The following is a 21531-nucleotide window of genomic DNA, read 5'->3' on the forward strand; positions in this document are numbered from 1 at the left end:
CGTGACACACAGGTGAAAGAACATGTCACTATAAATAATAAATTTAAATATACAGTCAAATTAAGATAATACTTGTTGCTGGTTTGTAACAAAACTATTATCAAATTACATTATCTATAGATTCAAACTTAAAATTTACAATAACTTAAATTAAACCGTACCAACAAAAGACATTAACAAAACAACTAAACAGGTTCTTGATATTAAAACATCAGCAACATCTTCAAAACTTATACCAACACAAACTTCAAATTCCTAACCACCTGAAACTTTACAAAAACAATACAAAAATTCATTAAAATTAATTTAACATAACAACATGTTTAATAATTAATAACATCTAAGGATTGTTACTAAGTCTAAAAAATTGTTGTCAATATCATTCTTTTATTAAATCTAGGAACAATATGTAATGTAAAGTATTAATATATTACCTTTTACTTTCAAATCGGACAACAAACTTTCGGAATAACAATCATAATAACTTTGATAGTGTAAAAAGGTCTTTAACATATACTACTTGTATTAAATATAACAACAATACGTAAAGAGTTATATTTTACCTTAATGTTCGTCATCAGAGTCAAAATTGTCGGGAAAATCTTCATAATCACTCTCATAATTAGAACATTCTTCTAACCATTTGACCTTCGAACTAACCTCAGCTTCCAGCTCAAGATGCGCAAGTTCTTTTCTTGCATTTGCTAACTTTAACACGTCAAGCTCCCTCAACGTCACCAAATCATCACACGACAATAGTTGTTTCGGCTTAAAATTCTTATACTCTCCATTCTCAAATCAGATAACAACCTTGTTTTGATAAGGGTAAAAGAACCACTCCCTTACATGTTCATAAGGTAAAACCTCTTGATAAAGATGATGAAAGAAATGATGTAAAACATTTATCAAATTTGTTTCTTCTTCACATGGAAAATTCTTCCTAAGACCGATCTGATGTATCTGATGTTCAAACTGATTATCGAACAACATGACTGATTCAATATTATTTTTTTCTAACGTTTCTAAATTGCAAAATACAAATTGATACTTACGGAATACTTTACATAACCTCCAGTTCATAATCGTTGTCATTATTGGAGTTTAGGTATGTTGAGAAAGTTAGTATTGTTAAAGAAGAAGAAGATGAAGAGGATTAAAATGGAAAAAAAGAAAATTGATATAACAAGTGACGGTTTTATTGTTCCAAGAAAAACAATGATGAAATCTATCTAGTTATTATAATATATAGTTAGTTATTATAATATATAGTTAGCCTATAGTTAATAATATTTAATTAAATAGTATGATAAATATCTTAAATATTTTACATTAAAAAGTAAATATTAAAAAGGTAACTTATAAAACGAATTTTAAATAAACAGGTTTATATCCAGAAAATTTGTTTATAATATTAAAAATAACATATTATTTATAATTAAATAAAAAAATGAAATATAGGATACCAATAAAATATTAAACAAAACAAGTTAAGTACAAATGTTGTAAAGTATAAAACAAAATAAATTACATTATAACCCTTACATTTATTATGAGATTCCAAATTGAATTACATATGAAATTTAAACAATTAACATTCTATGTTTGCAAAAATCTCCTTGTAAACAACATTTGTTGTTTTATTTATAAGCTTTGATTCTTTGTCGAGTATCACTAACTTAATACCATCTCTAGTCTTCACTCGTGACAAAGCAACATAAAGCTGACCATGAGAAAATACTGGATCTTTAAGATACAATCCAACTCTTGACAATGATTGACCTTGACTCTTGTTGATTGTCATGGAAAAACATACGGATATAGGAAACTGTCTTCTTTTTAATTTGAACGAAAGTTTCTTATCAGTTGATGTAAGACTTACTCGACTAATTAGAGTGCGATATCCGATATTCGTACCAGAGACAACTTTTGCTTCAATTACACGCCTACCGAGACTAACAACTTGAAGGCGCGTTCCATTGCATAGACCCTTTTTATGATTAATATTCCTTAATAGCATGATGGGAACACCAACTTTAAGAACCAACCTATGATTAGGCATTCCTGACATCTTTAAACCATTTAACAAATCAGGGGAATACAAATGTGGATCAACAGCGTCTGAAATGTCTTCAGATTCAGCCAAAATGTCGGAACTTAAATACTGGACTTCGTCACCAGGAAAGAGGGCTAACATACGTTCGTTAATTTTTTGAACCACCTCATTCAAAGGTGCAAGCAGTGCGCGGTCCTGAAAGTAAGTAAGTTCGTTGAATCTATCTAATATATCTGGATATACAAACCTTATTAAATCACCAAACAGATCATCTGGAATATCAATAACCGACTCTCCGTCATTTGGACCACCGAGTGTTCCTTGACCTATATCTAACAGCCAGTCCGCAAACTCTTTGATGTTTTCAACGTCTGAAGATCGACATCCAACTGTAAGCCTCATGTTCTTAGTTAGTTTAAGAACCTTACACTTAGACCAGATATAAGAAGAATTGATGCAAGCATTGACACATTCACTTCTGGTACCGTTAGTTACAACGGGCAAAATTTGACGAAAATCACCACCAAAAACAACCTTACATCCAAAAAGTGCTTCGGAAGTATTTGCAGAATCACCATTCATAACATCGTTTAAAGTTCTGTCTAAAGCTTCAAAAGCATGCTTATGAATCATTGGTGCTTCATCCCAAATTATCAAGCTTGTCTGTCTCAATAACTCATAGACGTCGGTATTTCCTTTAACCTAATTATAAGAAAAAAGAAAAAAAATAAATACATAGCGTAACCTTACTAAAGTGAATTAATACTCGAATAAAAAATACAACGATATATAATAAAAAAAACTAATAATATTAAAAGTAACAAAAATTATTTTGTAATATTACCGGACAGATGGAATCTTCGGTCAAATTAATGGGTATCAAAAATCTCGAATGTGCTGTTCTTCCACCCTCCAACAGCAAAGAAGCAATCCCGCTTGAAGCAACATTCAACACAACGTCTCCCTTTGCACTTATAGATGTAGATAATGTCTTCCATAAATAAGTTTTTCCAGTACCACCGTAACCATACACAAAAAACACACCACCTTTTTTATCAACCAAAGCGTTCATTATTTCATTATAAACCCCTCTCTGTTCATCAGTTAACGAATCAAATAGATGATTAAATTCGTTATTCATGGTCTCTGTATCATATGAAAGCTCTTCCACCATCAACGAATTAGTTGCTCTTGAAATTGTTTCTATATCTGGAAAAGGCATTTGTTGATGTCTTCTAAGACTTGAGTTGTTGCAAATTAAAAAATTTTCAATTTCCAGGAGTGCTAAGTTTTTTAGCTGCTCTTCATTAAGAATCAAACCTGAAATAAAATTAATAAACAAATAAAATTAATATAATATAAAAATTAATTGATGTTAGATTTCTGGAATAATTGAAAAGATTAAAATAAACATAAATCTTACCAGGGTTGTTTTGATCTTTTTGTTGTTTGTATAGAATACCGTCAACTAAAAGTTGCCAAGTACTTTCCCAAACAAAATGAGGTCTAGATAAACTATAAGTAATCAACATTGTAGCAAATATATTCCTTAAATAATATCCGGTAGAAGTGTGACTTGCTTCTTCAATTGCTTCTATGTATTCCTTATCATCATCTAAAAGACCTCTTTTGTAACATGCATCTCGAAAAGTTTCACACACAACTCCATCAACTGTTCGAATATCTTCAAAACATTGAGGCCCTTTAACCTTATTTAATAATATTCTTAGATAGTAAGCTTCGTCGAATGCGGCTGGAACAGCATGAACTCTACTGATTGCAAAACCCCTCTGCCGAGGTTCCCATTTACGACATTGTTTTTCCAAACATACTTTGTTGGAAACTCAGCATATGTGAGAGTCTTTGCAAGGTCATACTTCTTATTACACTCAAACCAACCGGTAAACATGGAAGAAGCATTGGTTGTTTTGTTTAAAATATCTTCAATATCTTCGTTAGCACCATATATTACCTGCTGTTCACCGGGTAAATGAAAAGCAAGCCTCATAACAGACGGAAACCTATAATGCACGTCAAATCCGAATATCCTCCATGCAGCCTCGCATGCAGACACATATCTGCAATCATAAAACGCTTTGATTTCATCTAAATTAGGATCTTGGTTATCACCATTTTTATTTTGTACAAGCGAAATTGTTGCTCGGTCTGGACCCTTATTAATGTATTTAAACAAATACTTTATAGATCCATCTTGATTGCACCACTCAACGTTAACATGTGCTTGAAATTTCTTTAATAGAGTCTTGTTGTATGGAAAGACAGTTCTATTATCCATCATTATATCTGACTTAACAACATATTGACCGTTATCTCTTCTTTTGTATACCGGAAAACCGTTTGAATCAACAGCTGTTTCATCATTAAAAATTTTAGGAAAATTTTTGGAGCATCTTTTGTTTACCATGCAGGTGCACTTCGGGTTAGCATCACCACATGGATCGTGAATCATATGATCAGATACAAGCTTGTATAGGTCTGGATCACTGTCTTTGTTTGGTATCTTTGCAGAAATAAATTTATGTACATCTTTTGGATTATGAATCTTGCTACCCGGATGCAAAAATATGCAAATATGGGCATGCGGTAGACCCCTTTTTTGAAACTCTATCATGTAAACAACTGCAATAAAGATAATAAAAGTTAATATTCAACAACATATAAATATTATTAACATTTATAACATACAAGTAGGTCTTCTATTATAATTGTATATTCATAGAATTAAATAAAATTACCTGCTTGAACCCTTCCAAACAAAGACTTATCCTTCACCAAATTTGTCATTGCATCAAGCTTGACCTTGAAAAGCCGACATAATATATCAGGTCTATCTTTCGAGTTTAACTTTGTATCCTTAAGAAATCTTTTTAACTTCTGGCCAATTGGGATTACATGTTATGGTTATGAAAAAATCGGGATAGCCGAACCATCTACAAAGACACATAGCGTCTAGGTAATTTTGCATCATATATCTTGCACCGCCAATAAATTAAGATGGTAGAATAACATGTTGACCATCCGTTGAAACATTAGTATTTCCAACAGCTTGCATACCTCGTAAACTTTGGTAAGTATCACACCTCAGTTCATGTTGTTTACCTAGTATAAAATGTAATCTTTGAGCCTCAATCATCGTATATTTATCAACTACAATTTGCTGAAACAAACGCCTACCATTTAACATGGTTGAAAACGTATTTGCCCTATCTTGAATACGATAAGCAAAAAACTCACGCATTGTAACCTTCTTGCGTGCTGCGGTTGATGAAGATGAAACATTCTTATGAAGTATATTAACCTGATAACCATCCTCACCAAAAGGATGAAATAACGGGTATTGAAGAGGTGTATAAGATAGATGAAGTTCACTGATACGCTTTAACGAAGCAGACTTCTTTGTAACAATTATATCTCGGTTGTCAACAACGTCACCAATATCGCCAACGATTAAAGCAACAACTTCAGAACTGGATGGTAAATTATATTGTCTGGCATCATGCTGTCTTGTTCCAATAATACGCAACTTCAAATCTAGTTGTGGGTTTTCTTCAAAACAATCTCGTACCATTCGATAAGCTTGGACCAAATGATTATTTGAATCTAACATTGTATTCAAATAATTAATAATATGCTTTTCTTGGTTATCGACCTTTGAATTATTTTCACTGCCAATAAAAAAAATTTATAGTTTGATTAAATACAATAAAAATTAAACTAAAACAAAAATATGATAAATAAAGTAGAAGAATATCGTTAAGGTATTTACCCAAATAAACTTTGACGATTTGAAATCTCGTTTTCCGTGTCATAAATGTAAAGTTGAGAAAACTGTGCTTTACGTCCATCTAACGGTAAAAGACTTCCTAAACAATGATAGTTTTCACCGCTAAGTCGAAAAGTATAAGGCGCATTGCCTCTATTTATGGAATGGTCAATCTTTCCTCCCATAGACGTAAACGAAAACATCGAATTGAAACGTCTAATGTTTTTCACGAAGTACTTGCTGATGGCGGTTTCACCACGAAATAATTGAAGATAACTTTCATCTGGTTGTCTAAGATCGGGAAGTTTGACTTTTCCATTATAACAACAAAGGGAAAAAGCTCCTTCTTCATTAGTACTGCTTGGTCTGTTAACTTCGGCTTTCCACAACAATGCATTGCAACTTGGACACATAACGGACTGATTTCCATGATCAAGATATTCTACACAATAATATATCATGATATGTAGTTAATTCGTGTAGATAAACACATAATAATTGATTGAAATAAAAATAGGAAATATATACTATACCTGATGATATTCCTTTATAAACATCTAAAACATTTTGATACCCAACAAATGTTGCATGTTCACTTAAATCAGCCATAGGTATAGGTACTATAGGAGTTCTGTTTCTTGACCTTCTACGAACGGTCCTAGATGACTCAGGAATATCATCAACAACACAAGACGCGTTTGATCCTTCGTGAACATTACTTCCAAATATACGACCTGTTAATAATTAAATCAATAAAAGTAATTATAAACGTAGTAAAAATTATTCCGACAACTATACATTTCCAAAAATTAGACAACCATTAACATGTAAGTTTTTCATTTATTTAAAAAAAATAAAAAAAATGATAATAATACTTATAAGGAAAAAATATATACCTGAAGAGGTATTTTGTAGACCACTTTTGTTCATGTGAACTGAAGCAGTTCTTTTGGCATCTAAAATTGATCTTCTTTCTTTCCTTTTGGACGCAGCAGAGATCACAAATGTTGTAAATGTTTCAGGATCTTGAAATTAAAGGTAACAATATCAATTTTTAAGACTAAGCAAGTGTTTAAAAACCAATGAATAAATTTAAAGAGTATATGTAGGTATGTAAAATACATTTAAATACTTACCGTTGTTTACTACATTTGAAGTTGTTGATGGAGACACATTCTCCTTATTAGATTGTAAACGCGTTATTTGTGTTGACGTGGTAATATTTCGCAAAGTGTCGAAGATACGATTAACTGTATCATTTTACATATTAAACATAAACATGAGAAAGCATAATTGATAACCAAAATATATAGTGAACAAAATTTATTAACATACCAGGGACACAAGAATTTTGGAAGGAATGTGTTGTATGCGGATTAGAATTTGCAAGAGAAGATAAACGGTGAATATTGTTTTCTGAACATAAAATCGGTCTATTAGAACCACCTGAATTAAATACACTAAAATTTAGTTTTCGTTTCCAAAAATGTTTTACTATAAAATAATTATGTATTAAATTTTACATACTCGGGATTTGGTTGGCGTTGTAATTTGAAAACTGATTTCCGTTTAAATGATATAGTAGTGTGACAATCGGTGTTGCTTGATAACACATGTAATTGGTATTATTGGAAATGGTAGACAATGGTGAATGTTGACTTTGGTCTAAATTGATACATAATAAAAATTAATAAATTACCATTATTAGTTATTTAAAAAGAAATATAAACCATATATAAGTGCTTAATTTTAAGAAACAAATAACCAAAACACAAAATACCAGAGGAGTTCTTCTGTACACCACTTTTCTTACTGTCAACTGAAGCAGTTCTTTTAGCATCTAAAATTAATCATCTTTCTTTCCTTTTGGAAGCCGTATGATTCACAGATGGTGAATATGTTTGAGGGTCTTGAAATTAGAAAGATAATTATATCAATATTTAAGCAAAGTATATAGTATATTTTTTATGTAAAATTTGTTTATTTACTAACCGTTGTTTTGTACATTCGAAGAGTGGACATTGAAGTTACAATGTGGTTTCGGTTTAAATGATATGGTAGATTGAGAATGGATGTTTGTTGATAATCCATGAAATTTGCATTATTGGAAATGGAAGACAATGGTAATCGTTGACTTTGTACCACATTATAAAGATATTATAAATTACAAAAATCACATTATTGGTTATTTAAACAAAATATAAACAATATAACATTATTTAAGTGGGTATAATAAACTTATATTTTATAACATACCAACGTTAGTTGTAACATCCTGCTTTTGGTTATAATGATAAAATAAATTTCGTTTATTTCATAGTGGATCGTTATCGGTTTAGATGATTATAATATGAGTTGGGCTAGCGTTGGGTGAATGGATATGGGTTATGGACTTGGGTTATGAAAAGAAAGATGGAAAGACCATAGGCTTAAGCTCATGATCCCTAAATATATAAACCATAAACACCACTAAATTCCTCATTTACACATATTCCATACACCATTCAAAACACACACTTAAGCTTTCTCTCTCTCTAGTCTCTCTCTAGCCAAAACCAAGAAAGAATCCGAGCACCGACCCGAGGTAATGATAGTTTATTATTGTATGAGCTTAAACCCGTTAGATATAGTCATGAAACAACGAGCCGACACCGTTAAACCGTTTAAGTCACGAGATCCGGGTGGAATCGGGTATAATCCGAACCTATGATGAGCTTAGGGGTCACCCTAGCTCAGATCTGGATCGAACGGGACGAAAAACGATGAAAAAGGCGACGTGTTCGCGGTTTTCCGGCGGCGGCGCTGGAAAGGCGACGCCGGAAAAGTTAATACAAGGATGTCAGGGAATGTTCTGACATTCCCTGACCTAACCCTAGTTCGCTACGGGGATTTAACGAATTAAAGGTGATTCGCTAGTTGGTTCGTCTATGGGAACATAACGAAGTAGCTACAGTTCGTGTTCAATTCGTTAAGTTGATTCGCTGAGGAAAGAATAACGAACTGGCCTTAGTTTGCGTCCAGATTTGTTAAGGAGAAGATAACGAATTAACCCCCAATTCGTTATAGTCATTCGTTAAGGAAACAACGAATTAGAAGGTCCAATTCGTTACCTGGACTGATTCGCTATGTGGACTGGTTCGCTATGGACTGATTCGTTATAGGATCCAGTTCGCTTAATAACTAGTTCGTTAAAGGGTTCAATTTGCTGCATGGATCAGTTTGTTAAGATAACATAATTCGTTAAGAACCAAGTAACGAACCAGAAGTTTGATAGAATGACAGAACAGTCCCTAGACTTAGAAAAGAATTATTTTATTACAAAGAAGCCCTTGGATTTTAAGTAGCAAATTATTTAATGATTCAAAATCCTAATGGAAAATATGTTAACACGATTAATGAAAATAAAATTTTTCCAAGCTGACCTGGCACCTTAACCCCATCCAGGGGCTGCCGCCTCTAGAACCCCGCTGCCAGGGGCGCTGCCCCCGGACCCCCGTTCGTTGAGGGTAATAATTAAACTAGAAAGGCGATATGTGTAGTGATAGTTTACTGGAACGTATAATTATTATATAGTTAGTCGTTCACAGCTCAAGAAGAGAATAACCGTAAACGGTGAACGCAACCGCATTGAGGTGCCCACTTCCTTGTTATGTTTTCGGGGCTGTGTGCATACTCGATGTGATAGTTAATACACTTACCTTAAGTGGTAAGTGTATGCCTTGTACGATTTATGTATGATGATGGCTTGATGGTGCGTTAACGATCTTCGGATATTGCATGTATCGTCAGGTGGTGTCTAAAGACGTGATTGCTATGTATGATGTAAGATAAGATGCATGTATGAATATTTATGATGTATGCATAATGTACGTATGATATGTTAATGGTACGTGAACGCTCTTCGGAGATTGCACGTATTGTCAGGAAAAGTATTTAAGGACAGGTATAGTATGAAGCTATGGAAGAAAGGGTACCGGACCCTAATAATATCCTAGGATGAAGGGTACCGGACCCTAATAATATCCAAGGATGAAGGGTGACCAGACCCTAATAATATCCGAGGATGAATGGTGATCGGACCCTAATAATATCCGAGGATGGAGGGTACCGGACCCTAATAATATCCGAGGTATGTAGGGTGAAACGCTCTTTATAATGTATGGTTAGATATGGATGTGTATGGACGAATGCTGATCTTGATATGTATGTAATGCGTACCTTCGGGCACGTATATGTGTATGAAAAGTAAGTTATATGATTAACTAGAACTCACTCAGCGTAGCTGACTTTTAATATGCACGCAGGCAAATAAGTTGAGGCAGTTCGCGTGACTGAAGACACATGGCATGGAATCGAAGATACTGGCATCTCGGAGAAATGTTGTGATGTTTTAAAGACTATTTTTTGTTTTAATTGACTACGAATGTTTTATAAGACATGATTTGATGGTTATGTAAAATGTTATGGTTGAAGTTTTATTATTCCGCGAAAGTTTTTATTTACTCTGATATTTAGAACTGCGTTCATGAGTAAATCCAACGTACAAAGTAGGGCTACCAGTAACGGGGCCTTACAAGTTGGTATCAGAGCAAAGTTCGAGAGATTTAAACATCCTACATGCTTAGACTCGAACAGAGAATGGGATTAAAGTAAGAAAAGAAAGAAGATGCCAGTACGAGAATGCCACGTGTCACTCAAGTAAGCTAAGTAAAGGTAAAGTACGTGATTAAATTCACATGTAAAGTAGAATAATGAATGAATGTTTACGTAATTGCTAAATAAAGAATGTGTGAATGCTAGCTTAATTGCTAGGGATTTGGGTATAAGGTGATATGAACTGCTTGATTGTCGAACTGTTAGAAGTAGAACCAACACAAATAGACTCATAAAGGGAAGTGCATAGTACATGGAAAGTAACGTGATCAGCTAATCACAGTTGGCCACTGTTATTACCTGTTAGCCTTACTATCCTTGTACTAAATGGTTCCTTAAGTGATGATGTTTGTGTTTCCTTATAGAATACGAATGGCTGGAGCTAAGAAAGCTGCTGGAAAAGGAGGACGTACGGGACGTCGTGGCAGGCCACGCGTTGTCCGAGAACCGTCAGTGGAAGCAGCTACTAACAATGAGGGAGAAGGAAGTGCAGCTGGTCGAAATCCGAGTAACAACGAGGGGTATCAACTTGACCCTGCTGTTCAAGCTACCATTGCTCAAGCGGTAGCAGCTGCTGCGAAGAACTGGAATGCTGAAGGGTCTGGTGGAGGCCGTGAAAGGACCGCTGAAAGAGCGGAAGGAGATGGTAAGAAAAATGGTGAAGGGGAAGGGGAAGGGGAAGAATCAAGCGTGGTGAAGTCAGTGAAGGTTGATGACAAGAAAAGGGGCCGAGGTGGGTGCAACTATTAGTCTTTCAAAGGATGTGGTCCACCGGAGCTAACCGGATTGGGAGACGCAATCGCTACTCTCCAATGGAACCGCGATGGACAAAATTATCCGAATTAGCGAATGTCGTCCTGACCAAGCTGTGGGGTATGCTACCCAATCATTCGGTGAGGAGGCGATGTATTGGTGGGAGACAGTTGAGCAGAGGAAGAGTCGAGAAGAGATCAAGGCCTTGAGGTGGGATGATCTGAAGGAGTTAGTGATGAAACGATTCTGTGCTGATGCAGAGATAGAGAAGGTTGAGATGAAGTTCTTAAGTCTGAAGGCGGGTAAGATGACGCACAGAGAATAACTCACTGAATTCAACCGTCTGTCAAGGTTGGTGCCAGACATGGTGAACACCGAGGCCAAGCGGATCAAATGCTACCTTACGGGACTGCCACAGAATGTTCGTGTCTTGGTCAAGGCTGGTAGACCAGGTACTTTTGATTCTGCTGTAGGGCTCGCGGAAACGCTTTATGAGGACTTGACAGATGAGATGGCTGTGGAAGAGAAGAAGGAAAAGAAGTGGGTCGCGCCTGTCAAACGACCTGGTACACAGTTATGGAACCCTAAGGACAAGAAACAGAAGGTGTGGGAAAGAAGGACCTGCAAGACATGTGGAAAGGTACATGGTGGCTAGTGCAAGTGGGGTACTGGTTCTGAAGTGTGCCACAAATGTGGAAAGGCTCATGGAGGAGAGTGCAGGATGGGGACAAATGGCTGCTATAAGTGTGGGAAGATGGGTCATTATGCTAATGAATGTAATGCAAAACCAGCATGCTTTAAGTGCGGTAAGATAGGCCATATGTCAAGGGAGTGCACTGATGGCGAGGCTGGAGGTAGTTGGAAGAGAGATGCCGATCAAGCAAAGCCGAGGACTAGAGCCTACATGCTGACCCAGGAACAGGCTAGATAAATTCCTGATGTTGTGACCGGTACGTTCTTAGTAAATGGTATTTCTGCTTCAGTATTATTTGACTCGGGTGCGAATAGAAGTTTTGTAGCTGCGACATTTAGTAAACTAGCTAAAATGAAATGTTGCCGAGTGTCTGAAACCTTCGTAGTAGAAACCGCTAGTGACACCTCGGTGAAAGTGATGAAAATGGTTAAGAATTGTAAGATAGAATTAGAGGGACATGAGTTCCCTGTTACTTTGTATGTTATGACCTTAGGAGGATTCGATGTAGTTTTGGGAATGGATTGGTTGTTCGAATATGAAGCTCAGATAGTATGTAAGAGTAGGATAATAAAGCTAAATTCCTTGGATGGTAGTGCCGTGACGGTTTACGGCGATAAGGAAAGTTCAGGGTTTAACGTCATTTCAATGATAAAAGCCGAAGGATTGTTAAGGCGAGGGTGCGGTGCCTACCTGGCGTATGTTGTCAACGCTACGGCCGAGAAGAAAGAAATGAAAGATGTTCCTATAGTGCGCGATTACCCAGGTGTATTTCCTGAGGATCTTCCGGGGTTGCCACCGGAGCAAGAGATAGAATTCCAGATAGACTTAGTACCAGGAGCCCAGCCCGTCGCGAAAGCGCCTTACCGTCTAGCACCGTCCGAGATGAAAGAATTGATGTCCCAACTGCAAGAACTCCTCGATAAAGGTTTCATAAGGCCAAGCGTTTCCCCGTGGGGCACACCAGTGTTGTTCGTGAAGAAGAAGGATGGAAGTATGAGAATGTGCATAGACTATCGCGAGTTGAACAAGCTTACGATAAAGAATAGATATCCTTTGCCAAGGATTGATGATCTATTTGACCAACTGCAAGGTTCAAGTTGGTTCTCACGAATAGATCTCAGATCAGGCTATCATCAGTTGAAAGTGAAGGAGGCAAACATCCCTAAAACAACGTTTCGGACGCGGTATGGACACTACGAGTTCCTCGTAATGTCATTCGGTCTAACGAATGCTCCCGCAGCATTTATGGACATGATGAATAGGGTGTGTCGGCCAATGTTGGATAAGTCGGTTATTGTCTTCATCGACGATATATTGATTTATTCCAAAAGCGAGTCTGATCATGCTGAGCATCTGCGAGAAGTATTGGAGACTCTGAAGAAAGAGAAGTTGTATGCTAAATTTTTGAAATGCGCGTTCTGGTTTCGAGAAGTGCAATTTCTAGGTCACGTGATTAATCCTTAAGGGATTACCGTGGACCCAGCTAAGATTGAAGCGATAACTAATTGGAAAACTCCTCAGAATCCGACTGACATACGAAGCTTCCTAGGGTTAGCTGGCTACTATAGGAGATTCATCGAAGGTTTCTCCAAGACAGCCGCACCGTTGACCGGTATGACCCGAAAGTCGATAGTATTCAGCTGGGGTAAGTTTCAAGAAGAGGCTTTTCAGGAGTTAAAGAAGAGACTCACGCAAGCTCCAATCCTTGCTTTACCCGATGGTGACGAGGATTTGGTTGTTTGTACTGATGCTTCGCATCGTGGGTTAGGTTGCGTGTTGATGCAACGAGGAAAGGTGATAGCTTACGCGTCTAGACAGTTGAAGATCCATGAGAGTACTTATCCGACGCATGATTTGGAGCTAGCAGCAGTAGTGCATGCTCTAAAGATATGGAGACACTATCTGTATGGTACTAAGTGTACCATTTACACAGATCATAAGAGTTTAAAGAATTTCTTCGAACAGAAAGAGCTGAACATGAGGCAGAGGAGATGGTTAAAACTGATAAAGGATTACGACTGCGACATTAAGTACTATCCTGGTAAAGCTAACGTGTTCGCTGACGCGTTAAGCCGTAAGAATGAGGAAGTCATTGCAACAGTGAAGTCATACCAATTGATTATGAATTCAAGTCTTTTTGAAGAAATCGTCAAAGTGCAAGCAGAAGTGCTGATAGATGAGGGGCTAGTAAAGAAAGAAAGGATTTTCGGTCAGCAAGACGGGTTGATGGAAAACACGCATGGTGTTAAGACTAGGTTTGACCGTATGTGGATTCCACGCCATGGAGATCTCAGAGGTCGAATCTTAGATGAAGCTCATAAGTTAAGGTATTCGATTCATCCAGGAGCTACGAAGATGTACCAAGATTTGCAAAGAGACTATTGGTGGCCAGGAATGAAGAATGATGTAGTGGATTATGTCAGTAAGTGCTTAACTTGTTTACAAGTTAAAGCCGAACATCAGAAGCCTTATGGAAAGATGCAACCCTTGGAGATACCTGAATGGAAATGGGAACAGATCACCATGGATTTCATAACTAAGCTACCTCGTACAGCTAAGCATCATGATACCATCTGGGTGATTGTGGACCGTTTGACCAAGAGTGCTCACTTTCTGCCTATACGAGAGGCTATCTCGTCAGAAACGTTGGCAAGCTTGTTCATTAAAGAGGTTGTATCCAAGCATGGAGTACCGTTATCGATCGTGTCTGATAGAGATACTCATTTTACTTCGAGGTTTTGGAAGAAGTTCCATGAAGCCATGGGGACGAGATTGAACATCAGTACGGCGTATCATCCTCAAACAGATGGACAGTCTGAAAGGATGATCCAAACCCTTGAGGATATGATGCGTGCTTGTGTTTTAGACTTTGGTGGAAGTTGGGATGATCATCTGCATCTAGCAGAATTCTCCTACAACAACAGCTACCATTCAAGTATTGGTATGCCACCATTCGAGATGTTATATGGAAGACGTTGTAGAACTCCGGTATTTTGGGGAGAGATTGGTCAAAAGCAGATGGGAAGTTTGGAAGTGGTTCAAGAAACTTCCTCAAAGTTTGATCAGATTAAGGCAAGGATGAAAGCTGCTCAAGACAGACAGAAGTCGTATGCTGATAAGCGGCGACGACCGATTGAGTTTAACGTTGGTGACAAGGTGATGCTCAAGGTCTCGCCTTGGAAAGGAATTATCCGTTTCAGGAAGAGAGGAAATTTGAATCCGAGGTACATTGGACCATTTAAGATTATGGATCGTGTAGATGAAGTGGCTTACAAGCTGGAATTGCCTGAAGAGCTAGAAGGAATTCACTCGACCTTCCATGTTTATCATCTGAGAAAATGTCTAGCTGATGACACGTCGCACGTGCCATTAATGGACATTGAGATTGATGAAAAGTTGAACTACATTGAGCAACCAATCGAGATAGTTGACCGCAAGTAAAAAAAGCTTCGTCGTAAAGTTATTCCATTAGTGAAAGTGATATGGAAGCATCGCAAGGGTTCAGATGCTACTTGGGAAGCTGAGGATGAGATGCTCAAGTTTTACCGGAATTTGTTTATGTAATAGTTAGGTTTCGGGGACGAAACCTCTTTAAGGAGGGAAGACTTGTAACATCTTGCTTTTGGTTAGAATGAGAAAATAAATTTCGTTTATTTCATAGTGGGTCGTTATCGGTTTAGATGATTAGAATATGAGTTGGGCTAGTGTTGGGTGAATGGATATGGGTTTTGGACTTGGGTTATGTAAAGAAAGAAGGAAAGACCATGATCCCTAAATATATAAACCATAAACACCACTGAATTCCTAATTTACACATATTGCATACACCATTCAAAACACACACTTAAGCTCTCTCTCTCTCTCTAGTCTCTCTCTAGCCGAAACCAAGAAAGAATCCGAGCACCAACCCGAGGTAATGATAGTTTATTATTGTATGAACTTAAACCCGTTAGATATAGTCACGAAACGACGAGCCGACACCGTTAAACCGTTTAAGTCACGAGATCCGGGTGGAATCGGGTATAATCCGAACCTATGATGAGCTTAGGGGTCACCCTAGCTCAGATCTGGATCGAACGGGACGAAAAACGATGAAAAAGGCGACGTGTTCACGGTTTTCCGGCGGCGGCGCCGGAAAGGCGATGCCGGAAAAGTTAATGCGAGGATGTCAGGGAATGTTCTGACATTCCCTGACCTAACCCTAGTTCGCTACGGGGATTTAACGAATTAAAGGTGATTCGCTAGCTGGTTCGTCTATGGGAACATAACGAAGTAGCTACAGTTCGTGTTCAATTCGTTAAGTTGATTCGCTGAGGAAAGAATAACGAACTGGCCTTAGTTTGCGTCCAGATTTGTTAAGGAGAAGATAACGAATTAACCCCCAATTCGTTATAGTCATTCGTTAAGGAAACAACGAATTAGAAGGTCCAATTCGTTACCTGGACTGATTCGCTATGTGGACTGGTTCGCTATGGACTGATTCGTTATAGGATCCAGTTCGCTTAATAACTAGTTCGTTAAAGGGTTCAATTTGCTGCATGGATCAGTTTGTTAAGATAACACAATTCGTTAAGAACCAAGTAACGAACCAGAAGTTTGATAGAATGACAGAACAGTCCCTAGACTTAGAAAAGAATTATTTTATTACAAAGAAGCCCTTGGATTTTAAGTAGCAAATTATTTAATGATTCAAAATCCTAATGGAAAATGTGTTAACAAGGTTAATGAAAAAAAAAATTTTCCAAGCTGACCTGGCACCTTAACCCCATCCAGGGGCTCTGCCCCTTGGACCCATCCAGGGGCTGCCGCCCCTAGAACCCCGCTGCCAGGGGCGCTGCCCCAGGACCCCCGTTCGTTGAGGGTAATAATTAAACTAGAAAGGCGATATGTGTAGTGATAGTTTACTGGAACGTATAATTATTATACAGTTAGTCGTGCACAGCTTAAGAAGGGAATACCCGTAAACGGTGAACGCAACCGCATTGAGGTGAGTTTCTAGCACCACTTCCTTGTTATGTTTTCGGGGCTGTGTGCATACTCGATGTGATAGTTAATACACTTACCTTAAGTGGTAAGTGTATGCCTTGTACGATTTATGTATGATGATGGCTTGATGGTGCGTGAACGATCTTCGGATATTGCATGTACCGTCAGGTGGTGTCTAAAGACGTGATTGCTATGTATGATGTAAGATAAGATGCATGTATGAATATTTATGATGTATGCATAATGTACGTATGATATGTTAATGGTACGTGAACGCTCTTCGGAGATTGCACGTATTGTCAGGAAAAGTATTTAAGGACAGGTATAGTATGAAGCTATGGAAGAAAGGGTACCGGACCCTAATAATATCCTAGGATGAAGGGTACCGGACCCTAATAATATCCAAGGATGAAGGGTGACCGGACCCTAATAATATCCGAGGATGAAGGGTGATCGGACCCTAATAATATCCGAGGATGGAGGGTACCGGACCCTAATAATATCCGAGGTATGTAGGGTGAAACGCTCTTTATAATGTATGGTTAGATATGGATGTGTATGGACGAATGCTGATCTTGATATGTATGTAATGCGTCCTTCGGGCACGTATATGTGTATGAAAAGTAAGTTATGTGATTAACTAGAACTCACTCAACGTAGCTGACTTTTAGTATGCACGCAGGCAAATAGGTTGAGGCAGTTCGCGTGACTGAAGACACATGGCATGGAATCGAAGATACCGGCATCTCGGAGAAATGTTGTGATGTTTTAAAGACTATGTTTTGTTTTAATTGACTACGAATGTTTTATAAGACATGATTTGATGGTTATGTAAAATGTTATGGTTGAAGTTTTATTATTCCGCGAAAGTTTTTATTTACTCTGATATTTAGAACTGCGTTCATGAGTAAATCCAACTTACAAAGTAGGGCTACCGGTAATGGGGCCTTACATTAGTTAGCTTATTTTGAGAAGATGAAGACGCTTCCTTTTTTCTTTTATTTTTGGATGTGGACATGTTGAAAAAAATATAGCAGACAAACCTTACACGTGATGTAAGCCGACTTCAACGAACCCTACGATAGAAACATGGAGTATTATAGATTAAACACTCAAAACACCATTAGATAACATGACTCTAAATGAAACTCATTATCATTTAGAAATAGCGGAATAAAGTATATATATATATATATATACGGATTTTGATTAATGTTTTAATAAAGATTAAAATGTAAAAACCAAACCGGGAAAATATGTATTTGTGAAATAACCAGAAATTTACATAAAATATTTGTTAAACATACATTGTGACAAACAATCATCGAACTCAAAATGAATGAAAAATTTTTTACCTAAACTGTTTGAACAAAAGATACTTAACTTTTTTTCCTTAGGAAGAAAGATATAACAATAATCCAAAAGAATTTGGCTGGCCTTTGTTTGATTGTTATAGATTAGAATGATTTATATATAAAAAAATAATGTAATTTATATTAGGGATTACTCCATAGAATAGTAACCAACTTTGAAAGTTGTTTTAATCAGGTCACTGATAAAAAGTTTTGTTCCAATTAGGTCATTGAACTTTCATTTTTATTCCAATCCTAGATATTTTACCTGGATAGGAGGTAATCTATGTTTTTTTTTTTCAATGTTTTTACTTTGCATATTAACTTTTAAAGGGTGCAAAGATTAGTAAAATGCAAAATATAATTTTAAAATTTCAAAAATTTGCAAAAAAAAGTTCGAAAAATTGCAATAAATTGCAAAAATTGAAAAAAAAAATGCAATAATGTTCAAATTTTTTTTTTTGAAAAATGGTAATAAATTACAATCCTTTTATTTATATTGTTATTAGAGGTGGCAAATGGGTTGGGTTGGGTCGAAACGGGTCATTGGTCGGAACAGGTTAGGGTGGAAACGGGTAACTTAAAAAGGGTTGTTTTGGTTCGGGTCGGAACGGGTTAGGGTCAACAGGTTCGGGTTAGAACGGATCAAGGTCGAGATGAGTCAAAATAGGTTTCGGGTCAGTTTTTTTTGGACAAACGAACCAGCGCGTTTTCAACACATTACAGCTCGTTTTAACAGCAAAAGCTCGTTTAAGCTATTTTCAGTTCGTTTCAGCACCTAACAGCTTGTTTAAGCGATTTTCAGTTCGTTTCAGCACCTAACAGCTCGTTTAAGTGATTTTTCAGTTCGTTTTAGCACCTAATATCTCGTTTAAGCGATTTTTCAGTTCGTTTCAGCACCTAACAGCTCTTTTAAGCGATTTTTCAGTTCGTTTCAGCACAACAGCTCGTTTAAGCGATTTTTCAGTTCGTTTAAGCACCTAACAGCTCGTTTAAGCGATTTTTCAGTTCGTTTAAGCACCTAACAACTTGTTTAAGCGATTTTCATCTTGTTTCAGCACGTTTTGACCAAAATGGGTTGTTTTGATTCGGGTCAGAATGGGTTAGGGTCAACATGTTCGGGTCAGAACGATTCCGTGTCGGAATGGGTCTAGGTCGGAAAGGTCAAAACGGGTTTCGGGTCGGTTTTTTTTTGTTGAATGAGGACAACGGACGAAGCGTTTTAGTTTTTTTAGTTTTTGTTTTATATTAGAATTATGGTTTTTTATTATTTTTTTGAACTTTTTGGGCGTTTTTTAATAAAACCTAGATTACCTGCTATCCAGGTAAAATATCTAGGATTGGAACACAAATGAAAATTCAATGACCTAATTGGAATAAAAGTTTTTATCAGTGACCTGATTGGAACAACTTTCAAAGTTGGTTACTATTCTATGAAGTAATCCCTTTATATTAATTCTCAAGGAAACAATAAGGTAAGTTAGATATTAAGGAAAGTTTATTTTAGTAGGGTAAATTGATCATAATTAAAAATATATATGGACCAAAATAAACAAATTTATGATGTTAATACGTGACAATCTTTTCTGATATTCTTGATATTATTTTGTTACCATTTGTGATTACATAAGTTATAAGTATTTGTATAAAATAATAATAATAATAATAATAATAATAATAATAATAATAATAATAATAATAAGATTTCATAAAGTCATAATACAAACCATACATAAACAAACCTAAATAAGTTATTTGGTTACAAAAGCATACGGATAAACATAAAACATACACCCTAGTAGAAAAGTGACGGACTAAGAGTTAACGTTTAAACATAAAAAATAACCCATCATAATTAACCACCAACATGAGTGAGTATCAATGAATGAGTAGCGGCGTTGTACTCGAAAACAGCTAAACTTCCAATCGGAAGACCATTCGAGCGAACAAAAGCCAGCCAATGTCTAACCCGTTACCTCTCATTATAACCATTGAGTTCAATAGCAATTTCAGTCTCGACATCAACACCATTTGGATTTGTTAACATCAAATCTGTTTCAACATCCAAGTTATTGTTCCGTGCAAACTCAATCGGCAAACGCTACAAACAAAATTATAATTACAAAGTTATGTTACTAAACAATCCATAACATTACATTAATATTCATGTATAATATGAGTTTACTTACAAGCCTTTTTCGTACAACCGCCTCCAAAATGTTTTCTTCTAGAACATGAGGAACAATAATAACCAAAACCGGCTCATCATCATCTTCCACATCAACATCAACTGCTATAAATATAAATTTAAGTTATCAATGTATTAATAATATAAACTGTAATAAAAATTATAAGATAAAAGAAAATGTAAATAACTACCTTCCAGTAGTAGTTGTTGTTCATTTTCATCATCACTTTCAATGTCTATCACCATTGGAACATAACCGTACTCCGGATGATTCGTCGGACCGTTGTATACAAACTCATCATTGAAATTGACACTTTCAATACCACGGCTATCAAAAACATACATTCTAAATGTCCACGTACCTTGAAGACATTGAAACACAAAATAATCATTGACTGCCAGTTTACAATGAGCGGACATGTCTTCCCACATACCAGCAAAAGCAAATCTCGGAGTAGTCAGTTTGACGCATTGGATGGTTAAATTCCATAACATTCCATCTGCAGACTGAGCAATGATCTCGTCATACTTTCCAGGCTCTAAACTAAAGTGTTTTTGTATCTGATCATTTCTCAATGGCTACAATAAATTATAAATAAAACGAAATAGATTAAACTAATTTTATTATCCACATTTTATTTTACAAAACATATTGTTCACTATTTATTAAAAAAACAACACCGTTACTTACAAGATATTTAAGAGTGGGATAAAGAACAACAGCATCAAGAACCATGTCATTTATATCTGAACTATCTCTAACGTAAACGAATGTCCATTCATTTTCGTTAACGGGAGCAAAAACCAAAACATCTCCAAATATCAAACCATTGTCTTCCACAAATTAATTCCAACCATTTTGAAAAACATAACTCCCGTTTATAAATTCAATTTGAATAAACCAATCTTTGTCTTTGTGATACACTAAAACCGGGTGCATATTAGCACCTGGCTCAAATATTCTTTGACAGAACTGATATGGAAGTACCTTAAATAAATATAATGTGGTAATTAAACTATAATGGAAGAATTAACAAAATGAATTAAATATGTGGTTATTTACAATTT

At 36.3% G+C, this 21531-nt stretch overlaps 1 protein-coding gene across 1 annotated transcript; it reads right to left on the reverse strand.

Moving 5' to 3' along the window:
- Positions 1–1588: 1588 nt before the first annotated feature.
- Positions 1589–21199, reverse strand: LOC143601293 (uncharacterized). The gene is made up of 14 exons (XM_077078742.1): positions 21155–21199; positions 20655–21042; positions 20465–20568; positions 20265–20376; positions 6974–7087; positions 6734–6862; positions 6371–6571; positions 5841–6279; positions 5082–5739; positions 4810–4948; positions 3864–4693; positions 3477–3762; positions 2898–3373; positions 1589–2755 (listed from the first exon to the last, which is right to left on the reverse strand). Exons 1-14 carry the CDS (start codon positions 21197–21199, stop codon positions 1589–1591), a joined length of 5088 nt encoding a protein of 1695 aa, XP_076934857.1.
- Positions 21200–21531: the final 332 nt, after the last annotated feature.

The sequence above is a fragment of the Bidens hawaiensis genome, unplaced genomic scaffold, assembly GCF_021521415.1.
Source record: "Bidens hawaiensis isolate Kalapana, Puna unplaced genomic scaffold, B.hawaiensis_p1.1 tig00056018_1, whole genome shotgun sequence".
NCBI classification, from domain to species: domain Eukaryota; kingdom Viridiplantae; phylum Streptophyta; class Magnoliopsida; order Asterales; family Asteraceae; genus Bidens; species Bidens hawaiensis.

Bases quoted from the DNA above. Each gene is read 5' to 3' on its own strand.
- LOC143601293 (XM_077078742.1), bottom strand. From the start codon at position 21,199: ATGGTTCTTGATGCTGTTGTTCTTTATCCCACTCTTAAATATCTT. The intron at 6,572-6,733 runs GTATATATTTTT...AATTATTAACAG, and splicing joins TCTACAAAATACCTCTTCAG to GTCGTATATTTGGAAGTAAT. The intron at 2,756-2,897 runs GTAATATTACAA...TCTTATAATTAG, and splicing joins CCGAAGATTCCATCTGTCCG to GTTAAAGGAAATACCGACGT.